Source organism: Chenopodium quinoa, unplaced genomic scaffold (genome assembly GCF_001683475.1).
Source record: "Chenopodium quinoa cultivar QQ74 unplaced genomic scaffold, ASM168347v1, whole genome shotgun sequence".
NCBI lineage: Eukaryota > Viridiplantae > Streptophyta > Magnoliopsida > Caryophyllales > Amaranthaceae > Chenopodium > Chenopodium quinoa.
In genome coordinates this window covers 10,536,093-10,563,762 of record NW_018743292.1, presented here as the reverse complement: position 1 = coordinate 10,563,762, position 27,670 = coordinate 10,536,093, and the positions used below count along the sequence as shown (strand labels likewise).

At 36.5% G+C, this 27,670-nt stretch overlaps 3 protein-coding genes across 3 annotated transcripts; all 3 read right to left on the bottom strand.

The window, feature by feature from the left end:
* Positions 1-4,621: 4,621 nt before the first annotated feature.
* LOC110736981 (probable protein S-acyltransferase 17) lies at positions 4,622-13,694 on the bottom strand. Its single transcript, XM_021917323.1, has 10 exons — positions 13,185-13,694; positions 12,999-13,092; positions 8,510-8,604; positions 8,237-8,404; positions 8,080-8,152; positions 7,945-7,997; positions 7,308-7,399; positions 7,165-7,217; positions 5,827-5,952; positions 4,622-5,285 (listed from the first exon to the last, which is right to left on the bottom strand). The coding sequence occupies exons 1-10, from the start codon at positions 13,331-13,333 to the stop codon at positions 5,007-5,009; spliced, it is 1,182 nt and encodes a 393-aa protein (XP_021773015.1). The 5' UTR covers positions 13,334-13,694; the 3' UTR covers positions 4,622-5,006.
* Positions 13,695-15,869: 2,175 nt separating this feature from the next.
* On the bottom strand, positions 15,870-17,229 carry LOC110736979 (histone H2AX). Its single transcript, XM_021917322.1, has 2 exons — positions 16,886-17,229; positions 15,870-16,404 (listed from the first exon to the last, which is right to left on the bottom strand). The coding sequence occupies exons 1-2, from the start codon at positions 17,090-17,092 to the stop codon at positions 16,186-16,188; spliced, it is 426 nt and encodes a 141-aa protein (XP_021773014.1). The 5' UTR covers positions 17,093-17,229; the 3' UTR covers positions 15,870-16,185.
* Positions 17,230-22,459: 5,230 nt separating this feature from the next.
* Positions 22,460-23,794, bottom strand: LOC110735939. Its single transcript, XM_021916112.1, has one exon. It carries the CDS (start codon positions 23,792-23,794, stop codon positions 22,460-22,462), a length of 1,335 nt encoding a protein of 444 aa, XP_021771804.1.
* Between the last annotated feature and the right edge of the window lie 3,876 nt (positions 23,795-27,670).

Below are 27,670 nucleotides of genomic sequence, written 5' to 3'. Positions count from 1 at the left end.
TGAATTGTCCCTAAATCGAGGGTCGTCTTCTTTGCAGGGATGTTCATAGCAAAGTTGGAGGTGAATAAATAAGCAAGCGTCCTGAAATTGTTCACACAACCAATCAGCAGGTTACCGAACCATTGTTGTGCGATTCCCTTTAGAGTCGCTGGAAAACACTTGCACCAAGTGGGATCATCCAACCCTTGAAGGTACATTAGGTTGGTGAACGCCATCAAATGGTCCTCAGGGTTAGTAGTGCCGTCATAGGCGCCTACTAGCACATTCTTAACTTTGGCCGGCTGGGCGGCCTCTGTAATTTCCTTGGAGAAAGCGGACGGTTGTTCTCCAAGTCTTAGCAGCCGTAGTTGCCAGTCCAAGGGTTGGACATTTTTTACCGCCTGTCCTCCAAACAGAGGTGGTTGCAAGAAATATTGTTGTTGCGGTACGTATGGCATGTTTGGTACCGCCTGCTCTTTATGAAATCCAGACCGACGGGAGGTACCGCCTGTCTGACTTTTATAGTTTGATTGAGTGTACCTCATAAAGGCATTGTGTAGACTATCTTGGAAATCTGAAGTGGAGGCCGACTCTGACAGTCGGTCATTCTTCTTCTGCTCTAGCAATAGCCGAGCGTCTGAGTACATTTTCTTTGATCCATCCGCCTATATATGACGAATGGGCTTTCTCTTCCCTGGTGAGGGAAAACGATACTTTGTCAAGTCAATCACAAGCGGCTCCCACTTCCTAGAGTTAAGGTGAGGGGTCGCCTCTCGGCCTTGAACAGGCTTCCTCCTTCCTGAATGAAAGGTTTTATGGCCGTCTGCTCCTTAGAGAGAGCAGGCATCTTCCTATTAATCAACTCCTGGATCTCCCCCTTGAACCCCCTAATGAAGGTCATGAGTTCGTTTCTTGTATTGGGAGCAGACCCTTCGGCCGCCTGTTGTTGATCAGGCGGGGTGCCGGCTGGAATACTGGGTCCAGCTTGATGATCTACCCGTTCTTTCCTTTCGATGTGACGGATGCGTCAAGCCCTTAGGGTCCCATCTGAGGTCGTGTGTGTTTCAACCTCAACTTCATTCTCAGTATCATGGTCTGAGTATACTTGAGGGTCGTCCTCTAGACGCCTCTCTTCTGGAGTCGGTACAGACGTTGATGCCATCTCAAAAGTACTCTCCCCACAGACGGCGCCAAAATGTTTCGGGGTTTTCTGATGTCCTGCGTGAGAGTTACAATTTCGAGACTGGAACCAGACGCCTATACCTGCAAAACAAACGGAGAATCTGGGTGGATGGAGCTCCGCCTCCGACGGTCAAGTTAGTACTTGTTTAAGGAGTAATTAATGCGGAAAGGTAAGTGTTTTTCTGTAGGCGAGAGTAATTAATGAACGTAATCCCCCTTAATGAGAATTAATATGCATATTTATATGCCTTGGGAGGCGTGCTAATTCCTAGGTTTAGGTTAAACCTAAGGCTGACTAGGCTTTTTCCAAGGATTGGGCCTAAGTGGCCGGTTATCCCTGGTGTCATGGGAAGGACACGTGTCGTGTCGTAATTGGTCCATAGTGGACAGATCACTGCTTGACACGTGGCAGGCTCCTGTTGGCCCATGTGACGGACACATGGCGGAACCTGATTGGTCCACTTGTCAGATGGTGATTGGTGGGGAAAAATCCCCTAATCATCTATAGTAGCTTAAATCTGTAGAGCAGGTAAAAAATTTAGTTTGTGCAATGAATTAGTAAATTGTATGTTGTATTAACCATGTTTTAATGACTTCATTTCAGAGTAGAATGTCAAGGCTTAGTGATGGCTATGTTAGTGGAAGTCCTATAAGGTGTCATTGTGGATTGTTGGTACCAGGGCTTGGACTAAAGACAATCCAGGCCAGGAAGAAGGTTTTTGGCCTGCCCTGACTATGATGTGGAAACTGAGAGGAGAGGCTGTAAATTTTTTAAATGGGTTGATACTGAAGACCCTACAGAGTGGCAGACTAAAGTGATAGTAGGTTCTTGAAACTTCGCCCCCTTTTCTCTTTCCCTTTCTCTTTCTCTTTCTTTCCTTCGTTCTCTCTCTTCCCCCTATTCTTTCTGGTTCGAAAACAGAGGAGATCTAAACTCGGTATTTTTTAATTAAATAATTTCCGATGGAATTAAATTCTGTCGGAAATTAGACCTTCCGACAGAATATTCTGTCGGAATACATTTTTCGACGGAACGGAATACATTTTTCGACGGAATATTCCGTCAGAAGTTCTAATTTCCGATAGAATTTAATTCCGTCGGAATTATTGCGAGGGATATTTCGTCGGTAAGGCTATATTCTGTCGGAATATTCTGACGGATTAAAATTCATCGGAAATTTTGAATTTTCTGTCGGAAATTGGCCTTTTTCTAGTAGTGGCTTACATTTTGCTTGTATTTGCTGATTTCATCCTTTTGTTGGCTGATATGCTTCATTGTTGGTTAATATGTATCTTTTGTTGGCTGATATGTACCTTTTGTTGGCCGATATGTACCTTTTGTTGGCTGATATGATTTTATTAATGTCTGATATGTTCCTAAAGTTGGCTGATATATTCCTTTTATTGGCTGATATTTGTATTTTATTGGCTGATCCACATAATTAACTATTTCATCCAACAAATTAATTATATTATACAAGAATATAAAAAATTAAAAATAAAATGTCATTGATCGTTCCTCTTTACTGTCTACTAGATGTTTTCCCTTCATTCCAGCTCTCTCCACTACTACTTTCTCCACCACCATCTTTCCAAGCTTACTCATTTTCTCTCTCCTCACCCTCATCTTTCCAAGCATACCACTTCGCTCATCTTTACTGTGAATAATAGAGGACATATTTAGTAATTAATCCTCTCCATTAATTACATATCTCATTCAGGGCAGGGTAGGCCTCGAGTGCGACCGCCTAGGGTCCACGCCAAAAAGGCCCAAATAAAAATAAAAAAAATAATACATCAGTTTGCATAGTTGTAGAAGTTTACTCTGTACTTTTTACTCGTTAAAAATAAAAATTAAAAAAAAAAGTTGTTTCTATGAGTATCTGCTCCAAAATATTAATCTTTCCCATTACACCACTTCATATTTTCAATTATCGAAATTCAAGCCTTTTAATTTTGTCTAATTAATATTATGGCAATTGTTAAGATATTTAAATAATATTATGCAAAGTTATTATTGTGTATCGAGACTTACTATTTAAATAATATTCCCTCCATCCCCATTTGATTTTTCCATTTGTAATTTTGACACTAGGCCCTGTTTGGTGGTAGCGTTTGAGGTAGCGGTTAGCGTTTTGACCAGTCAAAACACTACTAGAACAAAAATAATAGTGTTTAGCAAGGTAGCGATGTGAGTAGCAATTAGCGGTAAAGGTAGCGTTTAGGTAGCTTTTCTCAAACGTTAAAAATAGTAGCGTTTAAGAGTAGCGGGTAGCGTTTGTTAATTCTTGAAAACTTTTTTTTAACAATTTATATTATTCTTAATATATTTTAGTAATGCAACCGCTACTTTTTCCAAACACTCATACTATCAACCGATACTTTTACAGCTAATCTCTACCCACTACTAATTGACAGCTATTCGCTACCTTAACAGCTACCCGCTACTCGACCGCTAAAAGCTACCCGCTACCGCTAGTTTTGCCAAACAAGGCCTATTTATAAGGTGAGAGAATCTTCTAAATTTCTCTTAATATATAAGGCATAATATAGTCATGTTGAGTCTTATTTGATTCGTCTCAATGAATAAATTATTAATATTCAATTGTTCTATTTCTCACTAATAAGCAACTAACGATATTTATAGTCAAAGTGTTGCATTGGCAAACGTGCACAATCCAAATAAGAAAATCAAATGAGGACGGAGGGAGTATAAGTTACTTTCATTGTCTTTTATTTAAATCTATTGCGTATAAAAAAAATTTGTTTACGTAAGGGGCCCTTTTCTTACATTATGCCTAGGGCCCATAAATTTCCAGGAACGGAGTTGATCCCATTTCCATTTTCTCTCTCCTCTTTCACTAGTCATTAATACTTTCATTCTGCGGTTTTTCTCTAGAGATGATCACTAATCGGACCGCATCACGTCATCGTCATTGTCGTCGTCGTCATTGGAGTCGTTGTTCGTCATCGTTGCCACACGAACATTGGGTGCCGACTGCCGCACCCAATAGTTTGTGTTAAAAATATGAGCAACACTCTAAGCACAAAACCCTTTATTTATACTATTTTGCACTCTGTAATTAAATACGGTGTTGGTTGGCTCGAGGTGGCGGTGCGGTGTTAGTTGCCGGTGGAAAATGATTGGTATTGGAAGGGAGTGAGAGAGCCAAAGTGTTAGAGGGCAAATTTTAACTCTAAAATGTAGGTGAAGCTAAGTAATTTGTGGCTTGGTTTGGCTAATCACATATTAAATCCGTTAAGTGTAATTTTTAATATATTTAAAATAATATTTTATTAAATAAATGACTTAATTAAATTTTTGGAGTCTAAGAGGTGGATTTCAAGTTTAATACATATCTGCAAAAGCATTTAGAAGAAAATGGGGAGAGTACATGTGTATCAGCAAAAGAATATAAAAGAAAACAAAGAAAGTACATGTATATTATCAGCAAAAGAATTTAAGAGTACTAAACTTTCTTATAATGTGTAAATTCTACTCCGTAATATCTAAACGTTACATAAGTCTTAGTAAGCAAAGATAAACACTAATCGAACATTCCCTATTTTTGCTCTTCTTTAACATAAATTTACACGCCTTATCGGCAAAGAATAAATGTATAGCTCCTATAACAGACTAGCTAATACATTGTGGTCCAAAAGTATCACCACATGCTCAAACAAACTAGCTCCTATAAAAATAAATGTATACGCAAAAGGATATGAGCACCGCTAAGTTCCCAACCCTTTCCCCGTCCTTTAAATTACATCCCACGTTGAAGCCTTGAAGCGCATATCAAATTCCAAAACTGTTATAAATTATACAACAATGTACATCTCTCCCTCTAACCAGACTTTTCTTTAGCTTGCACAAATGAGGATCTTGTAGAATAGGGAAAGATAATCTCACAAAGATTATGAACAACTCCTTTGTCATAAATATTTTTCGTTACCACTGCCTCTGCATCTCTCAAAGGCGACCTTCTGAAATAGGATTTCCATTTGCTCTCAGGAGGCTTGCTTTCAGAGTTAAGTCCACTAATACTTGCCTTGAGGGCCGCGGCACTGGCTTTTGCTTCATTTATCTTCCTCTGCAGGCTTATATGATCCTGCCACTTGTATGTCTGGTTGCACAAAACAGAACCAAAAGGATAACATAAGAGCTCCTGGATCTTCCCTTTTATTCCCTTTATAGTTGGGTTTTTTTTTTTTAGTTTGGGGACAGAGGTTAGAGAAGAGGACTTCTGGTTGTTTTTCTCCAGCGACCCCTACCTTTTATAGACCATTCATTTTCCCTTATCAAGGGCACCTAGAGTTTTAGGAACTACGGCAAGCAATTACTTAGGCATTTAATCATTCCATGAGAGATTAAAATTCAGTACCCTAAGCCCTACAGTACATGATGCAAGTATGTAGCTCATTCCTTTAGCTACTACTACAACAGCACTATTCATCCTGACATTTTTTTTTTTTATGCCCAAGGACTTCACTCAACCATAAGAACCAGTGAAAATAATTTAATACCGCCCATCCCCCTAACAAAATCAATTAGTTAAGGCATACCGTTTGAACTACCAATTAAGAAGCATCATACGATCCCAAACCTTAATTTTCAAGTATTTATTACATAGTATTAATCAATGGACAGCGGACAATCGGACATACCTCATTGGTAGTGGTATTTGTAAAACACAGTTTTGCATGGTAGCCGAAGAAAGCAGCCATTAGCAAAGAGACAATGGCAAGAAACACCATCAGAAGTATTTGAGTGTTGTAGGAGCTCAACAACCACTGTTTAAGGACAGAGAAGAATAGAAAGAATCAGTAATCTGACTGTTTGAGTGCATAGACAGGAAATTTAAACACACACTACATGTAAGCATGGAAGTGAACAGGGATATCAAAACAGATCAAAACAGTTAGGTTAAATGTGTAAATGCCAAAATTGTACTCCTTAAAAAGAGAACATGGTGGAGATCTGATTCAGTTTTAGAGCTCAACGGTAACAGTATATGAGACCTTTTGAACCCCAAAGGTTATTTCAGAAATTCAATATTAGGCTTCCTCAGGCATCTTCTTATGAGATTAAAAGCGTAACAGGCATATGAAACTCCCTTTTTTTTTCCTCCTTAAAAGTTAATGGATTTCAGGCCCTCCATCATTCTAATTTTTTACTTATGGATTTTTTTACTCTTATTGGAATATTAATAAATTTCGATTCATGTCCATAACATGTGACTAAGTTTTACGCAACTCTCCTCTTTTATCCGGGCTTGAAACCGGCTGTGAATCTCATCTCCCTTTTTTCTATATCGGACGGTTCCTTATGACAATTCATGTTAGCTGACCCCAAATCATTTGGAGACTAAGGCTTTGTTGTTATTGTTGTTGTTGTTGTTGTTGGAGAATAAAAACTTTTGAAAAAAAATAGAAAAAATAAATAAAAAAAATCAGGCAAATTTACTAAATCAACAGTCAGGAAAAGGGCCACCCTATTCAGGTTCCCATTTGTGTCAATGGAATCCTGATAGTACAATTAGACATTTAGCTTCTATATTGTTTGTATGTCCAATTCTTAACGAACCATCCAATCCTCTCTTGAATTTGACCCAGGAAGCCGGCAAGTCATCAAAAATCATTCTTCCAATCAAAAAAAAAAAAAAAAACAAAACAACTCAATACATCCATAACCAGCAGAACAGGGTAGCTCCTTTTACCCATAGACTGCATCCTGTATTCTAACTTTAATTTTATTCTTCATCCTCTAATCTACATATTCATCCTTGCTTCATTGCATGACAAAATTGATTAGAGTTTCATCTTCCAAGGTGAAAAAGTAAGTCTTTACCCAATAACAAATGGTTAACTGCATAAATCTGGAGGTTAGACACTCATTTTTCACAGGTATCTATGGTCTTCAGAAACAAAAAGCCTAGACTAAACTATTTCTATATTATATCATCAAAGTATGTCATGCTTCTTAGCCTAATTTAACCAATTTACCTGTGCAAGATGAGGAGCTAACCCCCGGACTGAATTTTCAACACCATAGTAGACTGCAGATCACAAGGGAAAAAAAGTATTTCAAACAATATGCTAAATAGACAGGTTCATCATGCAAATTGCCAGGGATTAACAATATCAACCTGTCAGAATATGAATTATCCTCATTTCCTTCAACCGACTAGCCAGAATAAAAATTATCGCAATGGCTCCATATAGACAAAGAAAGAAATGCCTGCAAGAACACAACACATGTTAAAACTGAAGAATGCACGACTCTTTTGCTTCACCTTCCCAAAGTTCAAAAGTAAAATTTTATTTTTAAAGCAATAGAAGAGTAATACCGCCATTCTTAGCCAGTTATGCACTTGTGCATGTACTACTGTGGTTCCATTCATACTAACTAAAGCATATCCTAATTCCTCTTCAACTTCTATTTCGACCGAGCATTGTAAATTAAATATATCATAAACTTACATCATGTACATAGCTCCAAATAGACCCCAAAGCCCCAATATGATGGAAGACAGAGGGCCAGATTCAACAGCCAAATCCAAGCACAAAGTATTGTTGTTATATGGGCCCATGTCTAAGTTCATAATTAATAGATTATCAAATGATATACTTCTTTCATTTCCTTTCCTTTTACTTGCAGGCTTGCAGCACTTTGACTTATGCTATTCACTCTGCTTCGCCAGCACTACCCCGCTTAATATCAGTATAAGTTAGATCATAAATTCCACAGCACAGAAACCAGATACTGCCCATACAAATACTCACCAGCAAAGAAAAGCCATGAAGTACCTAGTGTTTCTTTCTCCAATACAGTTATTCTGCAGGTCAGCAAAACAACTTTGGTCAATAGAATTGAACACTAACATTTTCAAAAAAGAAAAGTGTATGGAATTCACAAACCATCCATCCACAGTGATGATCAAAGCGTGCCACACAACGATCACATACACTGCAATGCTTGGATCTTGCAGGTCTAAACCAACCAGAGATCTTGTCAATAAACAATGAGCACAAGCTCCACGATAAAACATCTAGAAGATAAAGTGGTGTAACTCACTTCCAAATTTTGCAAGTTGAACACTCTTTCTCTGAATATATGACATCATCATAGGGATACGCAGAGACATACTGGGATACATTCTTCTTAGTCACAGTTCCAGGATCTGAAAAGCTAGTTAACAAGAATAATACAACACCTACACCAACAGCCAGTACGCTTATATACCTGCAAAAACATATAATATATATGACAAATCAAAAGAAATTATGTTAAAAAGCATCATAAATAAATAACATCCATTATGTATATTATTTTCAGGTGGTATATTACCTATGAATTTCACCCAAATAATAATTAGGGATGTAAACAAACGAAGATGTCACAATAAAGTAGTATGTTGTTGAAAGTATTGCAAGGTAAAAAATCTGCAAAAAAAACAAATAAATCACTGTAAAAAAAAGGCGCAAAATCAGTTATTAGGGATAGGCTCTGTCTCCAAGTTATACAAACAAAACATGTAAACACTGCCAATGCACCAACACAGAGACAGTATAAAGTATGAGAAGATAGATCTCATTAATATCTCAACAGGACTTCACAACTCTTAATAAATTGCTCCACACATGTTAGCTATCAGCATTCAGCACCATTAAACTGAAAATACAACCATAGCCTATATGCTTAATATTTCCCCCAAGTCTTACACTTACAACATTGCTTCCAAGCCTTTTTTATAAGAGAATTAACATCATACCATCATCCTCGCAATCAAGTATATTCAAAGAATACTTTAGGCCCTTAGTGAGTTACTCCAGTCATACATACTCTGCACACATCAAAACCTCACACTACCTTTTGAATGAATTCACGTAAATAGGTTTTCAATAACCCTAACTAAATCACAAATGTGTTTAACTATTGATCATTTAGTGTTAAGGAATAATCTAACAATATGAACCTCGCCATAGGCCCTAATATGGCCCAATAAAAAAAATTGCTTCTACTTAGAAAAGGGAGCATATGTTCTTTACTGAAAACACAATTATGTCATCCTCATTATTAAATTTATGAGATAGAACTCAAACAAATCACTGTGAAACTAGAAACATATATGCTATATGCACTTGAAGAAAAGGAAAGCATTTTCATGACTAAAGATTTCAAGTATAATTAACACATTTATATAGTGTAGGAGACTATAAAAGTAAGAAGATCACAGAACACTTGTGAACTCTGTAATCATCATATTCAATTATTCATCAACCAAGCTCCACAAGTTTCCAAAAGGAAATACATTATGATTTTTTCTTAACCTAAATAGCTTTTTTTTTTTTTAAAAAAAAAAAAATCATCTCAAAGCTGTAGTCAATTTTATGCATGATCTATAACAGTATGATTTTTGAAACCATAAAAAGTAATAGCAATTATCATGTAAGCAAAGTAATTGTATTTTACATGCCAATCAAAGTCTCAGAAAAGATTGGAATGTATCAGCAGAAGTATTAAACAGATACTAAGGGTTATGAACTACCAAAGATTAAAAGTTAAACTAAAAGTTGAGATAGGTAAGATAGCTGTAGTGCTCATTAGGGTAAGGCAACAGCAGCATTACAGAATTAATCTATCCTGTGTCACAATTTAGGCAGGTAAACTATAGCCAAAAGAATCATCTATCTATCTATGAGATCAATTGAAGACATCTTAACATATAAGTCTGAGGGACCATGACGATAAGATGGTCAAGATCCAACAATTAGCAATAGCCATACCCCATAAAAGATCAGAATTTCCAAATTGCTTCCAGAATTTCCTCTGTCTACTTTAAAAGTCCTTGACTTTACAATTTAAGCTCTTTACTCTTTTATACAATTTATTTATTTATCATATTGTGCTTTCAGATTCTCATATCCTTGAAAGATGCAGTTGCAGCAACTGTAAGATCATACCTAATGAAGAGTTGAGGCTTGCTAGCCAAAGGTACGGCTGGGAAATCTATGTCTGGAGAGGATAGCGATCCCTAAGCATAAATTTATGACATGACTGGCTACCAAACATATATTGAAGAATGAAGATAGGCTACAACGATATGGGTTTGCAACTGTTAGTGCTTGCTTACTCTAGGGTGTGGAGATTAAAACACACGAGCATCTATTTTTTAACAACACAAATAGCAGGAAATGTTGTGACTAGCTATCTCAATGGCTTGGGAATGGTCCTAAGCACAACAGTCTGAATAGTGCAGTGAGGGTAAAAATGAAGACAGAGGGATTCTAAATACAGAAGAAGCACCATTATTACCAATGCTCTGGCTATGATCTACCAGATATGGAGATATGGAATTCTAGAATGAAGTCTTTAATCAAAGACTTCTATTACTCTAATTAAAACAAAAACTGATGTAAAGCATAGAGTTCTAGCTGTAAATCCATATAAAGTATATTCTTAGATAGGCTGATATGGTGTGGTTTGATAGTCTCCTTCTATAATTGACTGTAATTGTCTATTTCAGGCTTTTTTTAGCCAAGGCAGTATTTTATTTTTTAGAAATTTTCGTTTTTCCCAAAGGTTCATCCTAATTGATTCTTGTTCTTGCTGTACAAAATTTGATGGAATGCAATATAATCCTTACCTTTCTTACCGATAAAAATAAAAAAAGGATATACACACTGAGTGACTGAGACAATATCTATAGACAGTAAAGTCAGTCTAAGAAGAAGAACTCAAACCAAACAACTAACCAAAAAAAAAAAAAAAAGGATAATAAATTAATAACATATACAAAAGGTTGAGGTCATAAGGTCCATGTTCCAAGTGGACGAAGATACAACTATATTTGAGGATACAAATAAGCTTCTACAGAATCCAGGGGCACTGTAGCAACACACAGCTACATGGCCTAAACTTCATGGTCAAATGACAAGGTAAAGGAAGGGTTTGAGGAAATACAAGAATGCTACTTAAAGATGGGAAGTATGATTATAAAAACGCAAAATTAAAGGCAAAGGAAGCGTTTTCGAAATTTAAAGCAAGATAATGAAGACTACATATCTTTGTGTGACAAAATGTTTTAAATATATTTCATTGTTCAGGATAAGAGAATTAAGTCTTAAGACTAGATGGAAAGAATAGTTAGATCAACTTTCCAATAAAGATTAGGCCAAGGTGTTCAGAATACTTCTATCCAAGTTCGATCATGAGGTCAAGAGAACTTACTCACTCCCACAAAGATAATATTAGTAGACTTTGGCATGGATGTTAAGAGTACTTAACTACTAATTGAATAAAAATTGTACATACGTAGTGGAAGAAGAGAGTAAAAATGAAAGTAAATAGATGATATAGTAAAGAGAGAGAGAGAAAAAGGGTTGATGTAGTGAGCAAGAAAAAGTGAACAAACAAATTGGAAATCTAAATTGGTTAAAGTTAAGCCAAAGACCTTCCCCTCTGTAGAAAATTAATCCTAACCACATTCTAAGGCCTCGTTTGGTTGAATGTGGGAAATGCAAATTTCTTGGAAATGTATATTCCCATATAATTGGAATTCCTAGGAAATGCTATATTGTGTTTGGTTAACCATGGAAAGTGGAAATTCCCATGGGAAATTCCACTTACCTAAGTCTCCCTAGGTAATTAAATACCTCCATTTTGTGGGAAGTGAAAATTCATGGGAATTTCTACTTCCCATGATTTTGTCAACCAAACAACTCCAAAGAATTTCAATTCCTAGGAATTTCAACTTCCCATGTTTTTATTTGTCAACCAAACAAGGCCTAAGAAGTAGGTGGTAAGTAATCTCATTATTGTAAGTCTCTTCCAAGTACATGTCAAGTTCATCCCATATATATGAAGGCCTTAAATTAATATGACTTAAAGATCAAGACAGGAAAATAGAAACCCATTTCCGATGTACCCATGATGAGTTGATGATGGAAAAACTGCTCTTTTAGCTAAATAACCCTCAAGAATAAGGACCAAACACTTCAAGCTTTTCAACTTCTAACTCAATTTTAAAGCATTCAAGTTCTTCCCCCTCGTAACATTGATTAATTAGACATTGTATCATTAATTAGAGATTGATACATCAACATATACTTAATAATTGAGTTCAGTTCTGCATCATACTTCCTCAATAACTAACTTCAATCATCTCAATAATGAGCTCAAGAGACAGCTTCAAAGTAAAAACATCTGCCCTTAAATCTACTAACTCATTCTTCACAAATTCAAAAGTGAAATATTGCTCAAATCAAACTATAACTCCAACCTTCTGCCTAAACTTTGGCATGAAATCTCTAAAGTTAACAATATTGGTGCACATCTAATATTATCAAACAGTATCATACACAGAATTCTTCCTAGTTTCCAAATCCCAATCACTGAGCATCTTTTTCCAGGGAAGGTAAAAGCTTTGATCAATACTATAAAGTAACTTCATCCCTCCAATTTCATTAACCAACAACAAAAGGAACTACATAAAAGAACAGGCAAATTGGCAACCTGAATTCGATTCTCCTACATTAAGACTTCTCAGTTCTCTTCACTTTGCATATGATCAGACAAGAATTATAGCCGGGACATACAATGAAAGGTACAAAATTAAACTACCAATCCTTACTGATACAAACCAATGAACAATTGACCCAACTCAACTCAAAGAAGTGAGCATGATCCACCCCAAAAAAGTTGCCCTTAATTATTCCCCAGTGTCATTACAAACCCCCAAACATCAATATACCAATCAAAAATTAAGAAAATCAAATCCACAATAACATTTAATTATAAAAACATAAATTAAAATCACTCTAAAAATCAAAATTACCTGCAAAGTAGGGTTAGAACGATAGCAACAGTAGTACTCGACTGACAGAACTGCATTCATACCTCGATCTCCACAAACCCATCCCACAAATCTCCTAAAAAATCCAAACAAATTAATTAGAAGGGTCAATTTTCAAAACCCATGAAATAAAATTAATATTAATAAGATATAGAATGGAAGATTTACAGGAAATAATCGTAGGCGCCAAAAGTGATGAAATTGTGAATGCGTTCGATGAAAGTACCCTGAAAAATTGGCCATTGCCCACATAAAAAGGAGACTATCACTAAAGTTGTGATTATGCCATGGCAGACTAAAGCCCACTGAACCGCCATTGATGGGGGAGGAGAGAGAAGATTTGGTTTTTCAAGATTGAAGACTCGAATAAGGGAAGACTTGTAGTTCAAGGACTTGTATTGTTGTAAGTTACTGATGTTAAAGTTTACTAGAGATTTCTGGCAGATCTCTGCCTGTGAGTCAAATTCATAAATCGGCAAAATTAGTGAGTAATTAAATTTAACGTAAAAAAAAAAAAAAAAAAAAAAAAAAAAGTTTGAAAAAAATTACATTTTAAACGTACAAATTTAGTCTTTGATTAGTTCACCTTATTTTCACTAATTTCAGATGTAATATTTAGATAGGTTGAGTTCAGGAAAAAAATAAGTTGTGATACGGGTTATCTATATACTACCTCCGTCCCCGAAAGAAAGACCCTTTTGGGTTGATTTCACGGGTATTAAGAAAGTTATTGAAAGTATAAAAGTGTATGGGGAAGCAAAGAAAAGTAAATTGAAAAGAGAAATTTACATTGAAATTGCAAAAAAGTAGAGAGAGAAAGTAATAAAAGTATATAGAAAAAACAAAATTTGTATAGGGAAGCTAAAATTTCACAAATATTATTGCAAATTAGGGGGTATTAAAATGCAAATGGGATGAATATTTTGGGACTAAAATTAGGCCAAAAGGGGTCAAACTTTTGGGGACGGAGGGAGTACAATTTACGGAGTACAACTATAATGAGTTTTAATAAGGTATAATAAGTTCAGATAAATTTAGACAAGTTCGGGTAAGTTCTGATAAGATAAGATAGTTTCGGATAAGTAAAAATCAAATGAAAAGAACACACCTAACAAGATAACACGTATTTGTTTTTACAGAGTACTTCCTATGTTCTTTTTTACTTGACTTAATTCTTTTGACACGCTTGTCAATACAAAATTTAAGGATCAATAACTTTAATTCTTCTTAAGTAAAGATTATAAAAGTTATATATTATGATAGTAATTATTGAGACGAATTTAAAAAAACCCTACATAAATATGTTTTCCATACGGTCAATGGAGAGGTGATGAATAGTGTAAAAGTCAAAGCGGGTCAAGTAAAAAAGAATGGAAGAAGTATTTTTTAAAAAATCATATAATAAGGTCATACTCCGTATATACTTTCTCTGTTCCTTTTACAATCAACATTTTGACTTTTATACTATTTATATATTGTACTCCACTTTGACTAGGTTTGATAATTTATAGTCAAGAAAAACTATAGCCATGTGGATCTTTTTAGATTCGTGTCAGTTTATATTTTATTAATATATAATCTGTATATGAAGTAATTTTACATGTTAATAATAAATGATATTAATGATTGAAATAACGCATTGACAACGTGTAATAAAAAGTGTTGCGTTTAAAAGAAAACAATTTAGTTTGATTACACAATTAGTAAGTGGGTTAATATTTCAAAAATAAATATATTCAACAAGGTTGTAAAATAAATATTTAATGCATAATCTAACATGGTACTTTGTATTAATTTTAAAATACATGACAAAACCACTATTTAATCAGTGTAATTTTTAATTGCCTAAGGATTGTACTCTGATATACGGAGTGTCGAAGTATAATTTATTCAAAAAGGTTTTTTTTAAAAAAGCTAAAATTCATTAAAATTGATTTGGGTAATCCCAAGCCTCGAATGAAGTCCACATGCTTTAGGGTTAGCTAGGCCTAGCCCACAAGCTACGTGTCATACCATGCCAAAATATTCAAAAGGTCATCTAAGCCCACTTGCCACTATGTCGTGCTTGCATGCCTAAACCAATTTTCATTGCTCTTAACATGTTTTGTTTTGGCGTGTCAGACTTGATTGTGATTCTCCCAAATAAAGACAAATCATGGCACAACACACACAACATATTATGCCTTTTGGTATTGGGCCATACCAATCATAGGGTTGGCCTAGCCCAATTTCATATTTAAATCCTGTAGATGATAATGTAGGTAAGAAAAAATCATCATTCAATCATTGTGCTTTAATTATTGAGTAAATTATGTCAATTAGACAAATCCCACACACATTGCATTTTTTGTCACATATTTATAGTAAACTACTACCTACTATGTTATATAAAAAATACTCCGTACTATATTATATAACTTCGCCTAGACTGAAATATTCTGAATGCTTCAACATTTGTTTGAATGATCCAATTAAAAAATTGCTCTCTAAAAAGCGATAATAATGTTTAAATATTAGTTTAAAATAAATACCATAAATTTGGTTAATATGATATCAACAAGTCCACCTAAAAAATTCTGAATATGATATCAAGTCCACCTAAAATAAATACCATAAATTTGGTTAACATGATATCAACAAGTCCACCTAGCAATCTAGCATATTAAGAGATCACCTTTAACATTAATTGGAATTAGATGGATGCGCAAAACCGTCAAATGTGAAATTCCAAATACGTACTAAACGAAAGCTTCCCACTGCTAAGGCGCTAACCCTAATGTAGAGTGTCAACCTTTCCAGCCAACCCCAATAAAAAAAACAAGATTTAAAATGATTTATGGCAAGTTTTTCAAATACAGGCAAAATGATCGGAACACTATGGTGCAAAATGACTAATAAATACAGAAACTACTTTTTGACTACAAATGAAAACAATTCAGAAAATTCACAATTTTCCATTAGAAAATAGAAAACCCGATGATTAAAATCCCATAAACTACTAATACTACATTACATAAACATTATACTCAGTAACCCCCATTGATAGCTATATCTAAGAACAAAAAGGGGAAGGAAACCAAAACCAAAACCCCCATAAAAATCCCCCAAAAAAGAAAAACAAATTATACTAGTTTTAATTTCCTTGTTTTTAAGTACATCCGAAAAATTTCTAGAACTCTTGAGATTGAGTATTATCTCCTTTACCACCGCCAATCTTCTTAGGCAAAAGAGTCTGATGAATGTTTGGCAAAACGCCGCCGTTTGCGATTGTTACTTGCCCTAGTAGCTTGCTCAACTCTTCATCGTTCCTCACTGCTAGTTGAATGTGACGCGGTACTATTCGAGATTTCTTGTTGTCTCTTGCTGCGTTTCCAGCCAACTCCAATACCTATATCAATTCCAATTTACCAGAAATTTGTTAGAACAAACCCTAGAATCGCTAATTTTGGTAAAAATTAATTCAATTGAAGTGAAATATCAGCAGAATTAAATTCATTGAATGATTAATTGCAGATTAATCAAGTTTAATTGACATATTAAGAAATCATCGAATTTGCAGGTTTTGAAGTAAAATCGATTGAAACAAATCAGAATCTATTGTAAAACTACAAATTAATTAATACATGTGACTAAATTAAATCATTTGGAATATTAAGAACATTGATTAGCATCAAAAGCCGAGAAATTATAGCTCAAAAACTCCTCAAATCCAAAAAAATCAACCAAAACAAACGAGAAAAATCAATTCAATATCAATCTAGAATAATTCAGAAAACTCAAAACCTAAAAATCAATTTCAAAAACTTTCAAAAAAATACGATCTAAGCGGTGAACTAAAAAAAACACAGAGGATTGAGAAAACGAAATACCTCAGCAGCGAGATACTCAAGAACGGCGGAGAGATACACCGGAGCACCAGCACCGACACGCTCAGCGTACTTTCCAGCCTTCAAAAACCTAGCGATCCTACCAACAGGAAACTGAAGCCCAGCTTTCGACGACCTCGAAACCGATTTGGAAGCCTTAGGCTTGCCTCGGCCGCCTTTGGTGGATGCGCCGACTTCTTTGCCGCTCATATTGTCGCCGGGAACCTAACTGAGATCGGAACCCTAGGAGAGAGAAAATGATCGGTGGAAGAGAATTGCGGTGGTGGTGTTGTAGTGAGAGAAATCAGGGTTAATAATGGTGACTGTTGCGAGAGATGAGAGGTGAGTTTGGTTTATATAGAATGGTTTGGTGTGTTTTGATTGGTTGAGAGGGAGTAACACGGATTGCCAACGTGGCGGGATGGGGTCAAATATGGAAGTTCGCGGGAAAGGTTTGATTTTGTGGTTGGGTTCGAAAAGTCTTTGGATTTATAATTCCCGCTTTGTAAAAAATTTTCATGATGAAAAAATATTGGTCATTTTTTTTTTGAGTAATTCCTTAGTTTTTAAATATATTAAAAAATATATATATTAATATAAATTAAAAAAGTTCGTGCTTGTTCATGAGATTTTGAGCCAAGCCAGCTATGACTCAGACTTGGCTTGTTAAGATATTAAGTCGAGCCCCCTTGAACTAAGCTTTGAACGAGCAGTTCACAAGCAGGTTTGGCTCGTTAACACCACAAGTCATAAAATCTTATACAATTACGAGCCATTATTACAATAGAAACAATGAAAATCAATCAAAAGCATTTAAATGTTTATTAGATTATTCATTCAAAGTAAAAAATTACATGGATGAGGGACCCGAATAAATTAGTGAAGCATATCAGCTTTCCAAGGGGATAGCATATATGATGATCAACTAGTACACAAGGGTCAAGGGCCCTGTTTGGTAAATGGTTTTTCCTTGGCTTTTTGGTTTGCTTTTGGCTTTTCAACTTGGTCAAACAGCCAAAAAAAAGTGTTTGGTAAATGTCTTATTTGTTGGCTGAAAAAACAGTTTTTCCGCCAAAAATAAAAAATTACTTTCATATCCTTATTAATAATTAATAATTAATAATTAATAATTAATAATTAATAATTAATAATTAATAATTAATAATTAATAATTAATAATTAATAATTAATAATTAATAATTAATAATTAATAATTAATAATTAATAATTAATAATTAATAATTAATAATTAATAATTAATAATTAATAATTAATAATTAATAATTAATAATTAATAATTAATAATTAATAATTAATAATTAATAATTAATAATTAATAATTAATAATTAATAATTAATAATTAATAATTAATAATTAATAATTAATAATTAATAATTAATAATTAATAATTAATAATTAATAATTAATAATTAATAATTAATAATTAATAATTAATAATTAATAATTAATAATTAATAATTAATAATTAATAATTAATAATTAATAATTAATAATTAATAATTAATAATTAATAATTAATAATTATTAAGATAGGTCAATTTCCGCTAAAGTCAATAGACTTTGCAGGAACGGACTAAGACAAACAAACTCATCACTGTTTCTAGTATCCCACCTTGCCACACAATGGGCTACAATGTTACCCGACCTTTTTACATGAGAAATAGAGAACACACCACATAATAAAGAGAGGGCTAATATATCGTCAATCATAAGGAACAAAGGAGAACACTCATTAGATTTTTGCTTGATCATATTAACCACATTTTGAGCATCACTTTCCACTTGAATTCTTGTATATCCCAATCTTCTAGCTAACTTCAATCCAATCACCACAGCAGCAGCCTCAACCACCTCAACAGGCCAACCTTCACCCCCTTTTCTCACGCCAGCAGCAAGAACGTTGCCAGAATTGTCTCTGCCCACTACCCCAAGCTGGGTTTTTACTCCCACAAATGCATCGCAATTAAGCGTAACAATGCCCGTGGGAGGTGGTTTCCAGCCATTATCAGCAGAAGGAGCCATCCTCACAGCAAGAAGATGAACTCTTGCTACATATCTATTATACTCACTCACCATTTTTGATAAGTCCGTAGCAATGGCTGTAGGATTGATAGTCTCGTGCTCAAATATCATCTTGTTTCTGCACATCCACGAGGCCCAGCATAAGATTGCAATGTGGGTTAGATCCTCCTTCGTCACCTTTGTTTTCAGCCATAGAATTCTTGTGGTAAAGCTCTCCCTAGGGGCTTGCATAACCATGTCATTAAGAGGACTCAATTCCCAGATTTCGCGTGAAGCGGAGCATTCAAACAAAGAATGAATTATGGACTCCTCTTCTCTCCTGCAAATCACACATGTTTTATCTTCTAGGATATGCCGAAATGCTAGCCTCTCTCGAACAGCCAAGAAGCCCTTACACGCCCTCCACATGAAGTGACAAAGTTTTGGGGGAGCTCTCATGTGCCAAATCAACTTCCATACATCATCCCATATGCTGTCCAGTCCCGGTAGACTACTCGATTTGCCCAGCCAATAGCCCGAGCGTACGCTGTACTCACCGTTTTTGTTCGACCACCAGAACATAGAATCCCTTGGGCATCTATTAAAGAGAGGAATGGAGAGAACAACAACCCTCTCAGCAGCAGCAAAAGTATTATTCACCATCTCAACATCCCATGTATTGCTACCATGGTCAATCAAATCAACCACTCTCAAGTCTGGGTCGCTATCCACCGAGGGTGTGGGCAAAAATGCTGATGTATTACCAGGAAGCCAAGCGTCCCTCCATACACTAATATCACAACCATTGCCCACTCTCCACTTCAACCCTTCAAGCAGCAAGGATCTTGCCCCCCACATGCTCCTCTAAGCGTAACTAGGATCAAAACCCACACTAGACTCCAAAACATCACAATTCACTACAAGAAAACAACTTAATTTCGACGGAAAAATCCCGTCGAAAACATTGAAAAATCCGTCGGAATCGGCCTTTCCGACGGAATTTCGTCGGAAGATGTCTATCGTAACGACCCTTGTCGGAAATTGGACGTTTTCCAATGAAAATTCCGTCGGAAGCACCCTTTCCGACGAACTTTCTGACGGAATGACGTCTGTCGGAGCTGATTTTGACTTAAACTGAAAGTCCGTCGCAACATTTCGACGAACTTATTTTCGTCGTAAATGGGAAGGCTTCCGACGGAATTTGTTCATCGGAAAAGTGGCAGTTCCGACGGAATTGTTTGTCGGAAACGTATACCTTCCGACGGATATTTCCGTTGGAACCTCTTATGCTTCCGACGGATTAATCCGTCGGAAGGTATACGTTTCCGACAAACAATTCCGTCGGAAGGTTCCTGTTTAATAAGCAATAATTTAGCAATAATTTAATTATTTAATTCGATTTTGCTCACCTATATCCTGCACCTAATTTGTGTTAATTTTGAATTGACGATTTAAATATGAAAATATTTTCATATATATATTAACAATAATATTAATGTATATATTTTAATTTGTGCAACTATACAACATAATTTAAAACTAAATACATGTCCAATTATGTACACAAATTCTAAGCTACAGTACCTATCCCTGCACCGCCGCTACCTGGGTCGTCGTTCGTGGGGTCTCGACGCTGATGTGGAATGTTGGAACATGAGTCGTTGCTGGAGAATCGACACATCATCTCTTCATACCTCTCTTGGTTTCTCCTTTCTATTTCGGCCAATCGAGTCTCCATCTCGACTTCCATTTCACTCTGCATCGCTTGCACCCTCTCCTCCAACCTCTGCTCCACCCTCTGGTCCATCTGATCTTGCATCTGGGAAAGAAAGGAAGGCGTGTACTGCTGGGAAGACTTGGAACTCTTCCGGCTGCCGTAATACAGCTCCGCACCTTGGCCAAGTCCCTTCACACGACCTTTCTTGTTTCGACCACCTACAGTTTCCCAGTACAACTCATTTCGACTCTTCTGAATCCCTTGGGTGCTTGCTTCTTCAACTTTCTTCTGGTAGGCCTCCTACAAGATAGACATATGAAAAGTTGCACAAATTAAATATGTAAGCTAAAATCAAAATCCTTTGCCTATTTTCTACATTTGTTAATAAATGAATCATGTCTTTGTCATACCATGTTTATTATAGATAGTTTAAGATGTATATGCCTTGAAATCACAAAATAAACCAAGTCTTAAAGGTTTGGGAGCGAATACGACCAAAATCCAACCAATAGACCCCTAAATGACCTATCCTTTGCCTATTATCTACATTTCTAACTAAATGATCCATTTATTTGTCATAACATGTCTATTATAGGTAATTGGGATTGTGTATGCGTTGAAATCACAAAAAAAAACCAAGTCTCAAAAGTTTGGGAGCGAATACGACCAAAATCCAACCAATAGACCCCTAAATGACCTATCCTTTGCCTATTATCTACATTTCTAACTAAATGATCCATTTATTTGTCATAACATGTCTATTATAGGTATTTGGGATCGTGTATGCATTGAAATCAGAAAAAAAAACAAGTCTCAAAGGTTTGGGAGCGAATACGACCAAAATCCAACCAATAGACCCCTAAATGACCTATCACTTGCCTATTTTCTACATTTCTTACCAAATGAACCAATTCTTTGTCATAACATGCATATCATAGGTTGTTTTAGATGTATATGCCTTGAAATCACAAAAATAAGCTATTTTCTAATAACATGCATAGAACAGTTGTAAGTATTATTGAAGTTAATACCGTAATATGCTGTGCTTTGGTGTTGACTGGTACCGTGCCTTTCCCAGGCACGTCCTTGAAATGCGTCTTGATAAACAGCTCATGAGCTGTTGAGAGCTGCCCTTTAATCTTCGCCGTCTTTGATTATACATGTAGAAAACGATAAACTTTAAATGTTAGAGCACCTGTAGAAAAGAATAAACCCGACTCTCCAATTTAAACGGAATACATAACAACCTCTCCATGAACACATGACAATCATGGCTTTTCATTCCGTGGAGCTTACATGCTTGTAAATCGACGCATCTGCTCAAATTGGAGGCGTAACCATCAAGAAACCGCAGCTGTTTAACCCACTCACCCAAAACTTTTCTCTCGGCCTTGTCAAGAGCAAATGGAGCCATTGGCATGACCTCTTTTCCCCTATCATCTTGCTGAAGATGAAGCTGCGGACGTTTACAATATTTGGCAATGTCATTTCGAGCAGATGGCGTGTCATACGTCTTCTTTTTCACTGCCATTACAGTGTGAAATAACTGATCAAAGAAGTTCTTTTCAATGTGCATGACATCTAGGTTGTGACGAACAAGCAAATGCTTCCAATATGGAAGCTCCCACATCATGCTTTGCTTGAACCACCCCTTCTTATATTTTTTAAGGCGTTGAAGTGATTTGGGCCCATCTGTAGCCTTCGGAAGGTCTTTCACACATTCCCACAGCTCCTCTCCTGACATAATGTGTGGAGGGGCACCCTTTTCGACTTTGTTTCTACAGAACGCAGTTCTACTATTCCGAAAAGGGTGATTCGTCGAAAGGAACTGGCGGTGTCAATCAAACCAAGACACCTTACAACCATTTTCTAGCCAAAATGCTTTGCTTTTGTCCATGCAATATGGACAAGCTTTCTTACCAGATGTGGCCCAACCGGACAACATACCGTAAGCCGGGAAGTCACTAACGGTCCATAGGATGGCTGCTCGAAGATTGAAATTCTGTTTCATGGAAATATCGTACGTATGTGCACCAACTTCCCACAACTGTTTCAACTCCTCAATCAACGGTTGCATGTACACATCCAAGTTGCCCTTAGGATTTTTAGGACCAGGAACGAGCAACGAAAGGAACATAAATTGTCTTTTCATACACATTGAGGGGGGCAGGTTGTAAGGGGTCAAAATGACAAGCCAACAAGAATATTGTCCCCCAAACTTGCCATGAGGAGCGATACCATCTGTACACAAACCAAGCCGAACATTACGAGGCTCGGAGGCAAACTCTGGAAAGCAGTTGTCCAGGTGTTTCCAAGCTTCACTATCACTAGGGTGTGCCATAGTGCCTTGCACTCGAGGATTTTTCGAATGCCATGTCATTTCCTCCAAAATAGTCTTGGTTGTAAACAGCCTTTGCAGCCTGGGTGTGATCGGGAAATAAAACAAAACGTTCAAAGGCACTATACCCTTGGAAGTCTTCTTGTAGCGATCGCTACCACACGCCCTACATGTAGACAGCTGGGCATCATCCTTCCAAAACAACATACATCCTTTAGGACAAGTGTGAATCCTTTCATGAGGCATTTCCAAGCCCTTCACAATCTTTTTCACCTCATAGAATGTGTCGACCATTTGATTGTTGTTAGGAATTGCTTCACTGAGAAGTGAAACAAACCCATCGACACATCTGTGCGGAAGATTATACTCGCACTTTAGACTTGTGATTCTAGCGGCCATCTCCAACACAGACAACAAACTACCTTCGTATAATGGCCTTTCAGAAGCCTTCAACAAATCCAGAAAATGCTTAGCTTGGGCATTAGGCTCCTCTTCTAATGAAACACTAGCCTCTTCGGAATGCACATGATCCTGACTTTGACCAAACGCATCGAAAACCATTTCACGATATTCGTTGGACCCTCTTGCAGGAACTGTCGGAAAACCTTCCTCGTGACACATCCACTCATAGTAATTACGTACAAAACCCGCGCGAAACAAATGGAGTTTAACCGTATCTGGGTCCCAAAGCCGTTTGTTCTTACATTTAGCACATGGACACCTAACTTCATTCGGGTTACTACTTTCGGGATTATCTTTGACGTATTGCATAAATTCATCAACCCCTTTCTCGAACTCTGGATTAACATATGGCCCGACCTTCCTTTCATACATCCAGCTACGTTCTGTTCATTTCATGATTACAACTTCTACACAACTCACGCATATTAGTCACAAAGCGTACTCCCTAACCATTATCCATCAATCATTCATGAAAATGAAAATGAGATATAAAATGCTTCCAAAGGGTCCTTATCACTCCAACCTAACCCATCCTTGTACGTTTAATCCCACTAGTGAATGTAAGCTAGGTTTTCAATTCTACGGAAAATCCGTTAGCATTTCTCTACAGTTCTCCAAGTACACGATGTAGGCAATTAAACACACCTACATATATACCCAGAGAACACTGTAGAGAAATGAAAAGACACGATTTTCCGTAGAATAAAAAACAAGGCTTACATTCACCACCTAAGTGAGAATAAGCGTACAAGGACAGTCCCAACCGGGGACTATTCAAGACATACTCCTATTGTGTATGCCTTGAACGGGTATCTAAGCAAATGATTATGCAAATGATTCATTTATTATATATATATAAAGTGAAGGTCACATGCATTATACTAAATACAGATTTATTATAATGAAACTAAGCATACACTAACAAACACTACATTAAACTAAATAAACTAACAAACACTACATTAAACTAAAGTAATGGTGAAATAAACATAACTAAAATAAAATAAACTAAACTAACACACATTATCATAATGAACTAAACAAAAATATGTTAACATGTTATAATACAACAATTAAAAACTAAACTTAAATAAACTAAATTAAACTAACATATCATAACATAAACACATTCATTTCAAATATTTCAACATATTAAAATATAAATAGAACTGATTGTATACACTACACAGAAAACAATAATAAACTAACATATATCTAAATACATTTATCAACTAACATGCCGAGTATAAAATAAACTTATAATTTTTGGTTTTATATAGTCTCTAACCTGTAGATCTGCACTAATTAGTGCCAAACAACCAAGAAAATCTACAAATCCTACAAAAAAATGCAAATTAAACAATTAGGAACTAAGTTTGTGCTGCCTATGTATATTAATAAAATTTAAATGCTATAAACATATAATGAAAAAACCAAAAAAAAAAAAAAAAAAAAAAAAACAAACACACAACCTGCTGCAGGTGGTGGTTGGGCGTCGTGGTGGTTGCAGACTGGCGGCGGCCTGGTGTCGCGGTGGTGGCTATTTAATTAAAAAAAAAATTATATAAACACCCCCAAAAACACCAAAGCAGTAAATTAAAAAAAAAAATTGGCTTACCACTTACCAAGGCGGTGGTTTGGGTTAATTCCGGTCAACAATTGGTGTTTGTGGTGATATTCGGCGCAGCTGTGGTGAATTCCGGTGAACCCTACGGTGGTGGTTGTGGTTGTTAGGGTTTGCAAGATTTAAAAAAAAAAAAAAATTAAACCAAAGCCTTACCTGCACCGGCGACGACCAGGGGCGGCTGGTGGTGGAGCCGGAGGCGAATTCCCCTCCTCCTTTTCTCCTTCTCTCTTTCTCTTTCTCCCTTTCCCTCTCTTCCTCTTTCTCCCTTTCCCTCTCTTTCTTTTTGCTGGGTTTTGGGTTTCTGTCGCAAAGTGGGAAAAAAATACAAGGGTTTTTTTTTTAATTTGCTGAAGGCTTCCGACGGAATTAATTTCGTCGGAATTAACCTGTTCCGACAGAATATTCCGCTGGAATCGGAACAGGTTATTTCCGAGGAAATTAAAATCCGTCGGAATGATACCTACGGAATTTTCCATCGGAAGGTTCCGATTCCGACGGATTTTTCCTACACATCCAAATTCCGCCGGAAATTTTGAAATTATCGAGGGGATTGAAGTACGTCGGAAGAATTCCGTCGGAATTTAACCTTTTTCTAGTAGTGATTTTTAAAGTATTTTGCTTTGAGGATTCTATGCAGAAGAGTATCCTGGTTGTGGTGAAGCCGCCAAAACTGCTTTGTTAGGAGGGCTTGGTTGAAATAACGGAGGTCCCGAAACCCTTTACCACCCTTACTCTTCGGTTGACAGAGGAGATCCCATCGTTGCCAATGTAACTTTCTTCCCACATCTGTAGAGCCACACCAGAATCAAGCTAAAAGAGTATGGAATTCATCGATCAAAACATTAGGAATTTTAAATATACTCATCATATATGTTGGGATAGCTTGAGCCACAGCTTTAATGAGAATTTCCTTTCCCGGCCTCGATAACAGCTTCTCCTTCCACCCTTGGAGCTTCTTCCACAGTCTCTCTTTAAGCCCTGCAAATATCACCTTCTTTGATCTGCCAATAATGGTGGGGAGACCCAGATATTTTTCATGTTTTTCAACCTCCTAAACACCAAGAATCTCGATAATTTCTCCCCTCCGAACAGTATTAACATTTTTACTAAAGGTTACATCTGTTTTGCTAAGATTTACTTTCTGACCCGATGCCCTCTCATACTTACTGATGATGTCAGCTATAACGGAGCATTCTTGAACATTAGCTCTAGCAAAAAGAATACTGTCATCGGCAAAAAATAAATGAGAAACCCTAGGGGCTCCTCTACATATCCTCGCACCATGAATAAGGTTATTTGTTGTAGCTTTATTCAATAATGTTGAGAACGCATCAGCGCAAAGCAGAAACAAATATGGAGAAATAGGATCACCCTGTCTCAACCCTTTAGTTGGATAAACCAACCTTGAGATTTTCCCGTTAATCTTAAAAGAAAAATTAACACTCTCCAAACACGCCATAATGCGACTTATCCTCATTTCCGAAAACCCCATTGATTCCATCACCATCCCTAGAAAACTCCACTCCACCCAATCATATGCCTTACTCATATCTAGCTTCAAGGCAATATTTCCCGCTCCTCCTCCACCCCCCTCTTCATGTTTTGAAAAATCTCAAAGGCGACAATTGCATTATCAGTAATAAGGCGTTTCGGAACAAAAGCACTTCGATTTTGAGAAACCACCTCCCCTAAGAACCCTTTCAATTTGTTGGCCATCATTTTGGAAATAATTTTATATATTACGTTGCAGCAACTAATAGGCCTGAACTCTGAAATCAGCTTTAGTTCTTTACATTTAGGAATGAGAACCACACAAGTATTGTTAATTTCTTTTAAACCCGCCTCCCCCCTCCACCACTTCTTCACAAAAGAAATAATATTAGACCCTATAATATGCCAGAATTTTTGAAAGAAAAGAGCATGCATACCATCGGGTCCGGGAGCTTTATTTGGGTGCATCTGAAAGAGAGCAGCTTTGATTTCATCCCCTGTAGGTTCCCTATCCAACGATTCATTCATATCTGTCGACACGACCTCCTCGATCCCTTCTAGAGCTTTCGGAAATCCAGTAGGGGAGCTTGATTCAAAAAGGTCCCTGAAATATGCTTCAATTAGCCACTCAAGATCAACCCTCTGTTGCAACCAATTTCCATTTTGATCGAAAAGCCCATTGATGCGGTTGTTTGCTCTCCTTTGACTTGCCTTGTGATGGAAATATTTCGTGTTTTTATCCCCATCCCTAAGTTCATTGGAACGGGCCCTAGCAAACCAGAACGATTCTTCTTGCATATAGAGGGAATCAAGCTTTTCGGCCAGGCTTCTACTCAGATCAATAGTTGCGCCATCCATAGACCCTTCCTTTAATTCTCGGAGCCTTTTCTCAATGTCTTTTATCTTCTTTTTAACAGATCCAAAAGCCTTCCTAGCCCACGAGCTCAGGTCCTCTCCGCAACGAGCAATCTTACGGTTAATGCTTGGCTCTAAGCTTGCCTTCCAGCTTCTATCAACAACCGTTACACAATCCTCCCTTGATAACCAAAGTTGTTCGAATTTAAAGCTCTTCCCACCACCATCTGACGCAACCTGCTTCTTCAAATACACCATAATAGGATCATGGTCCG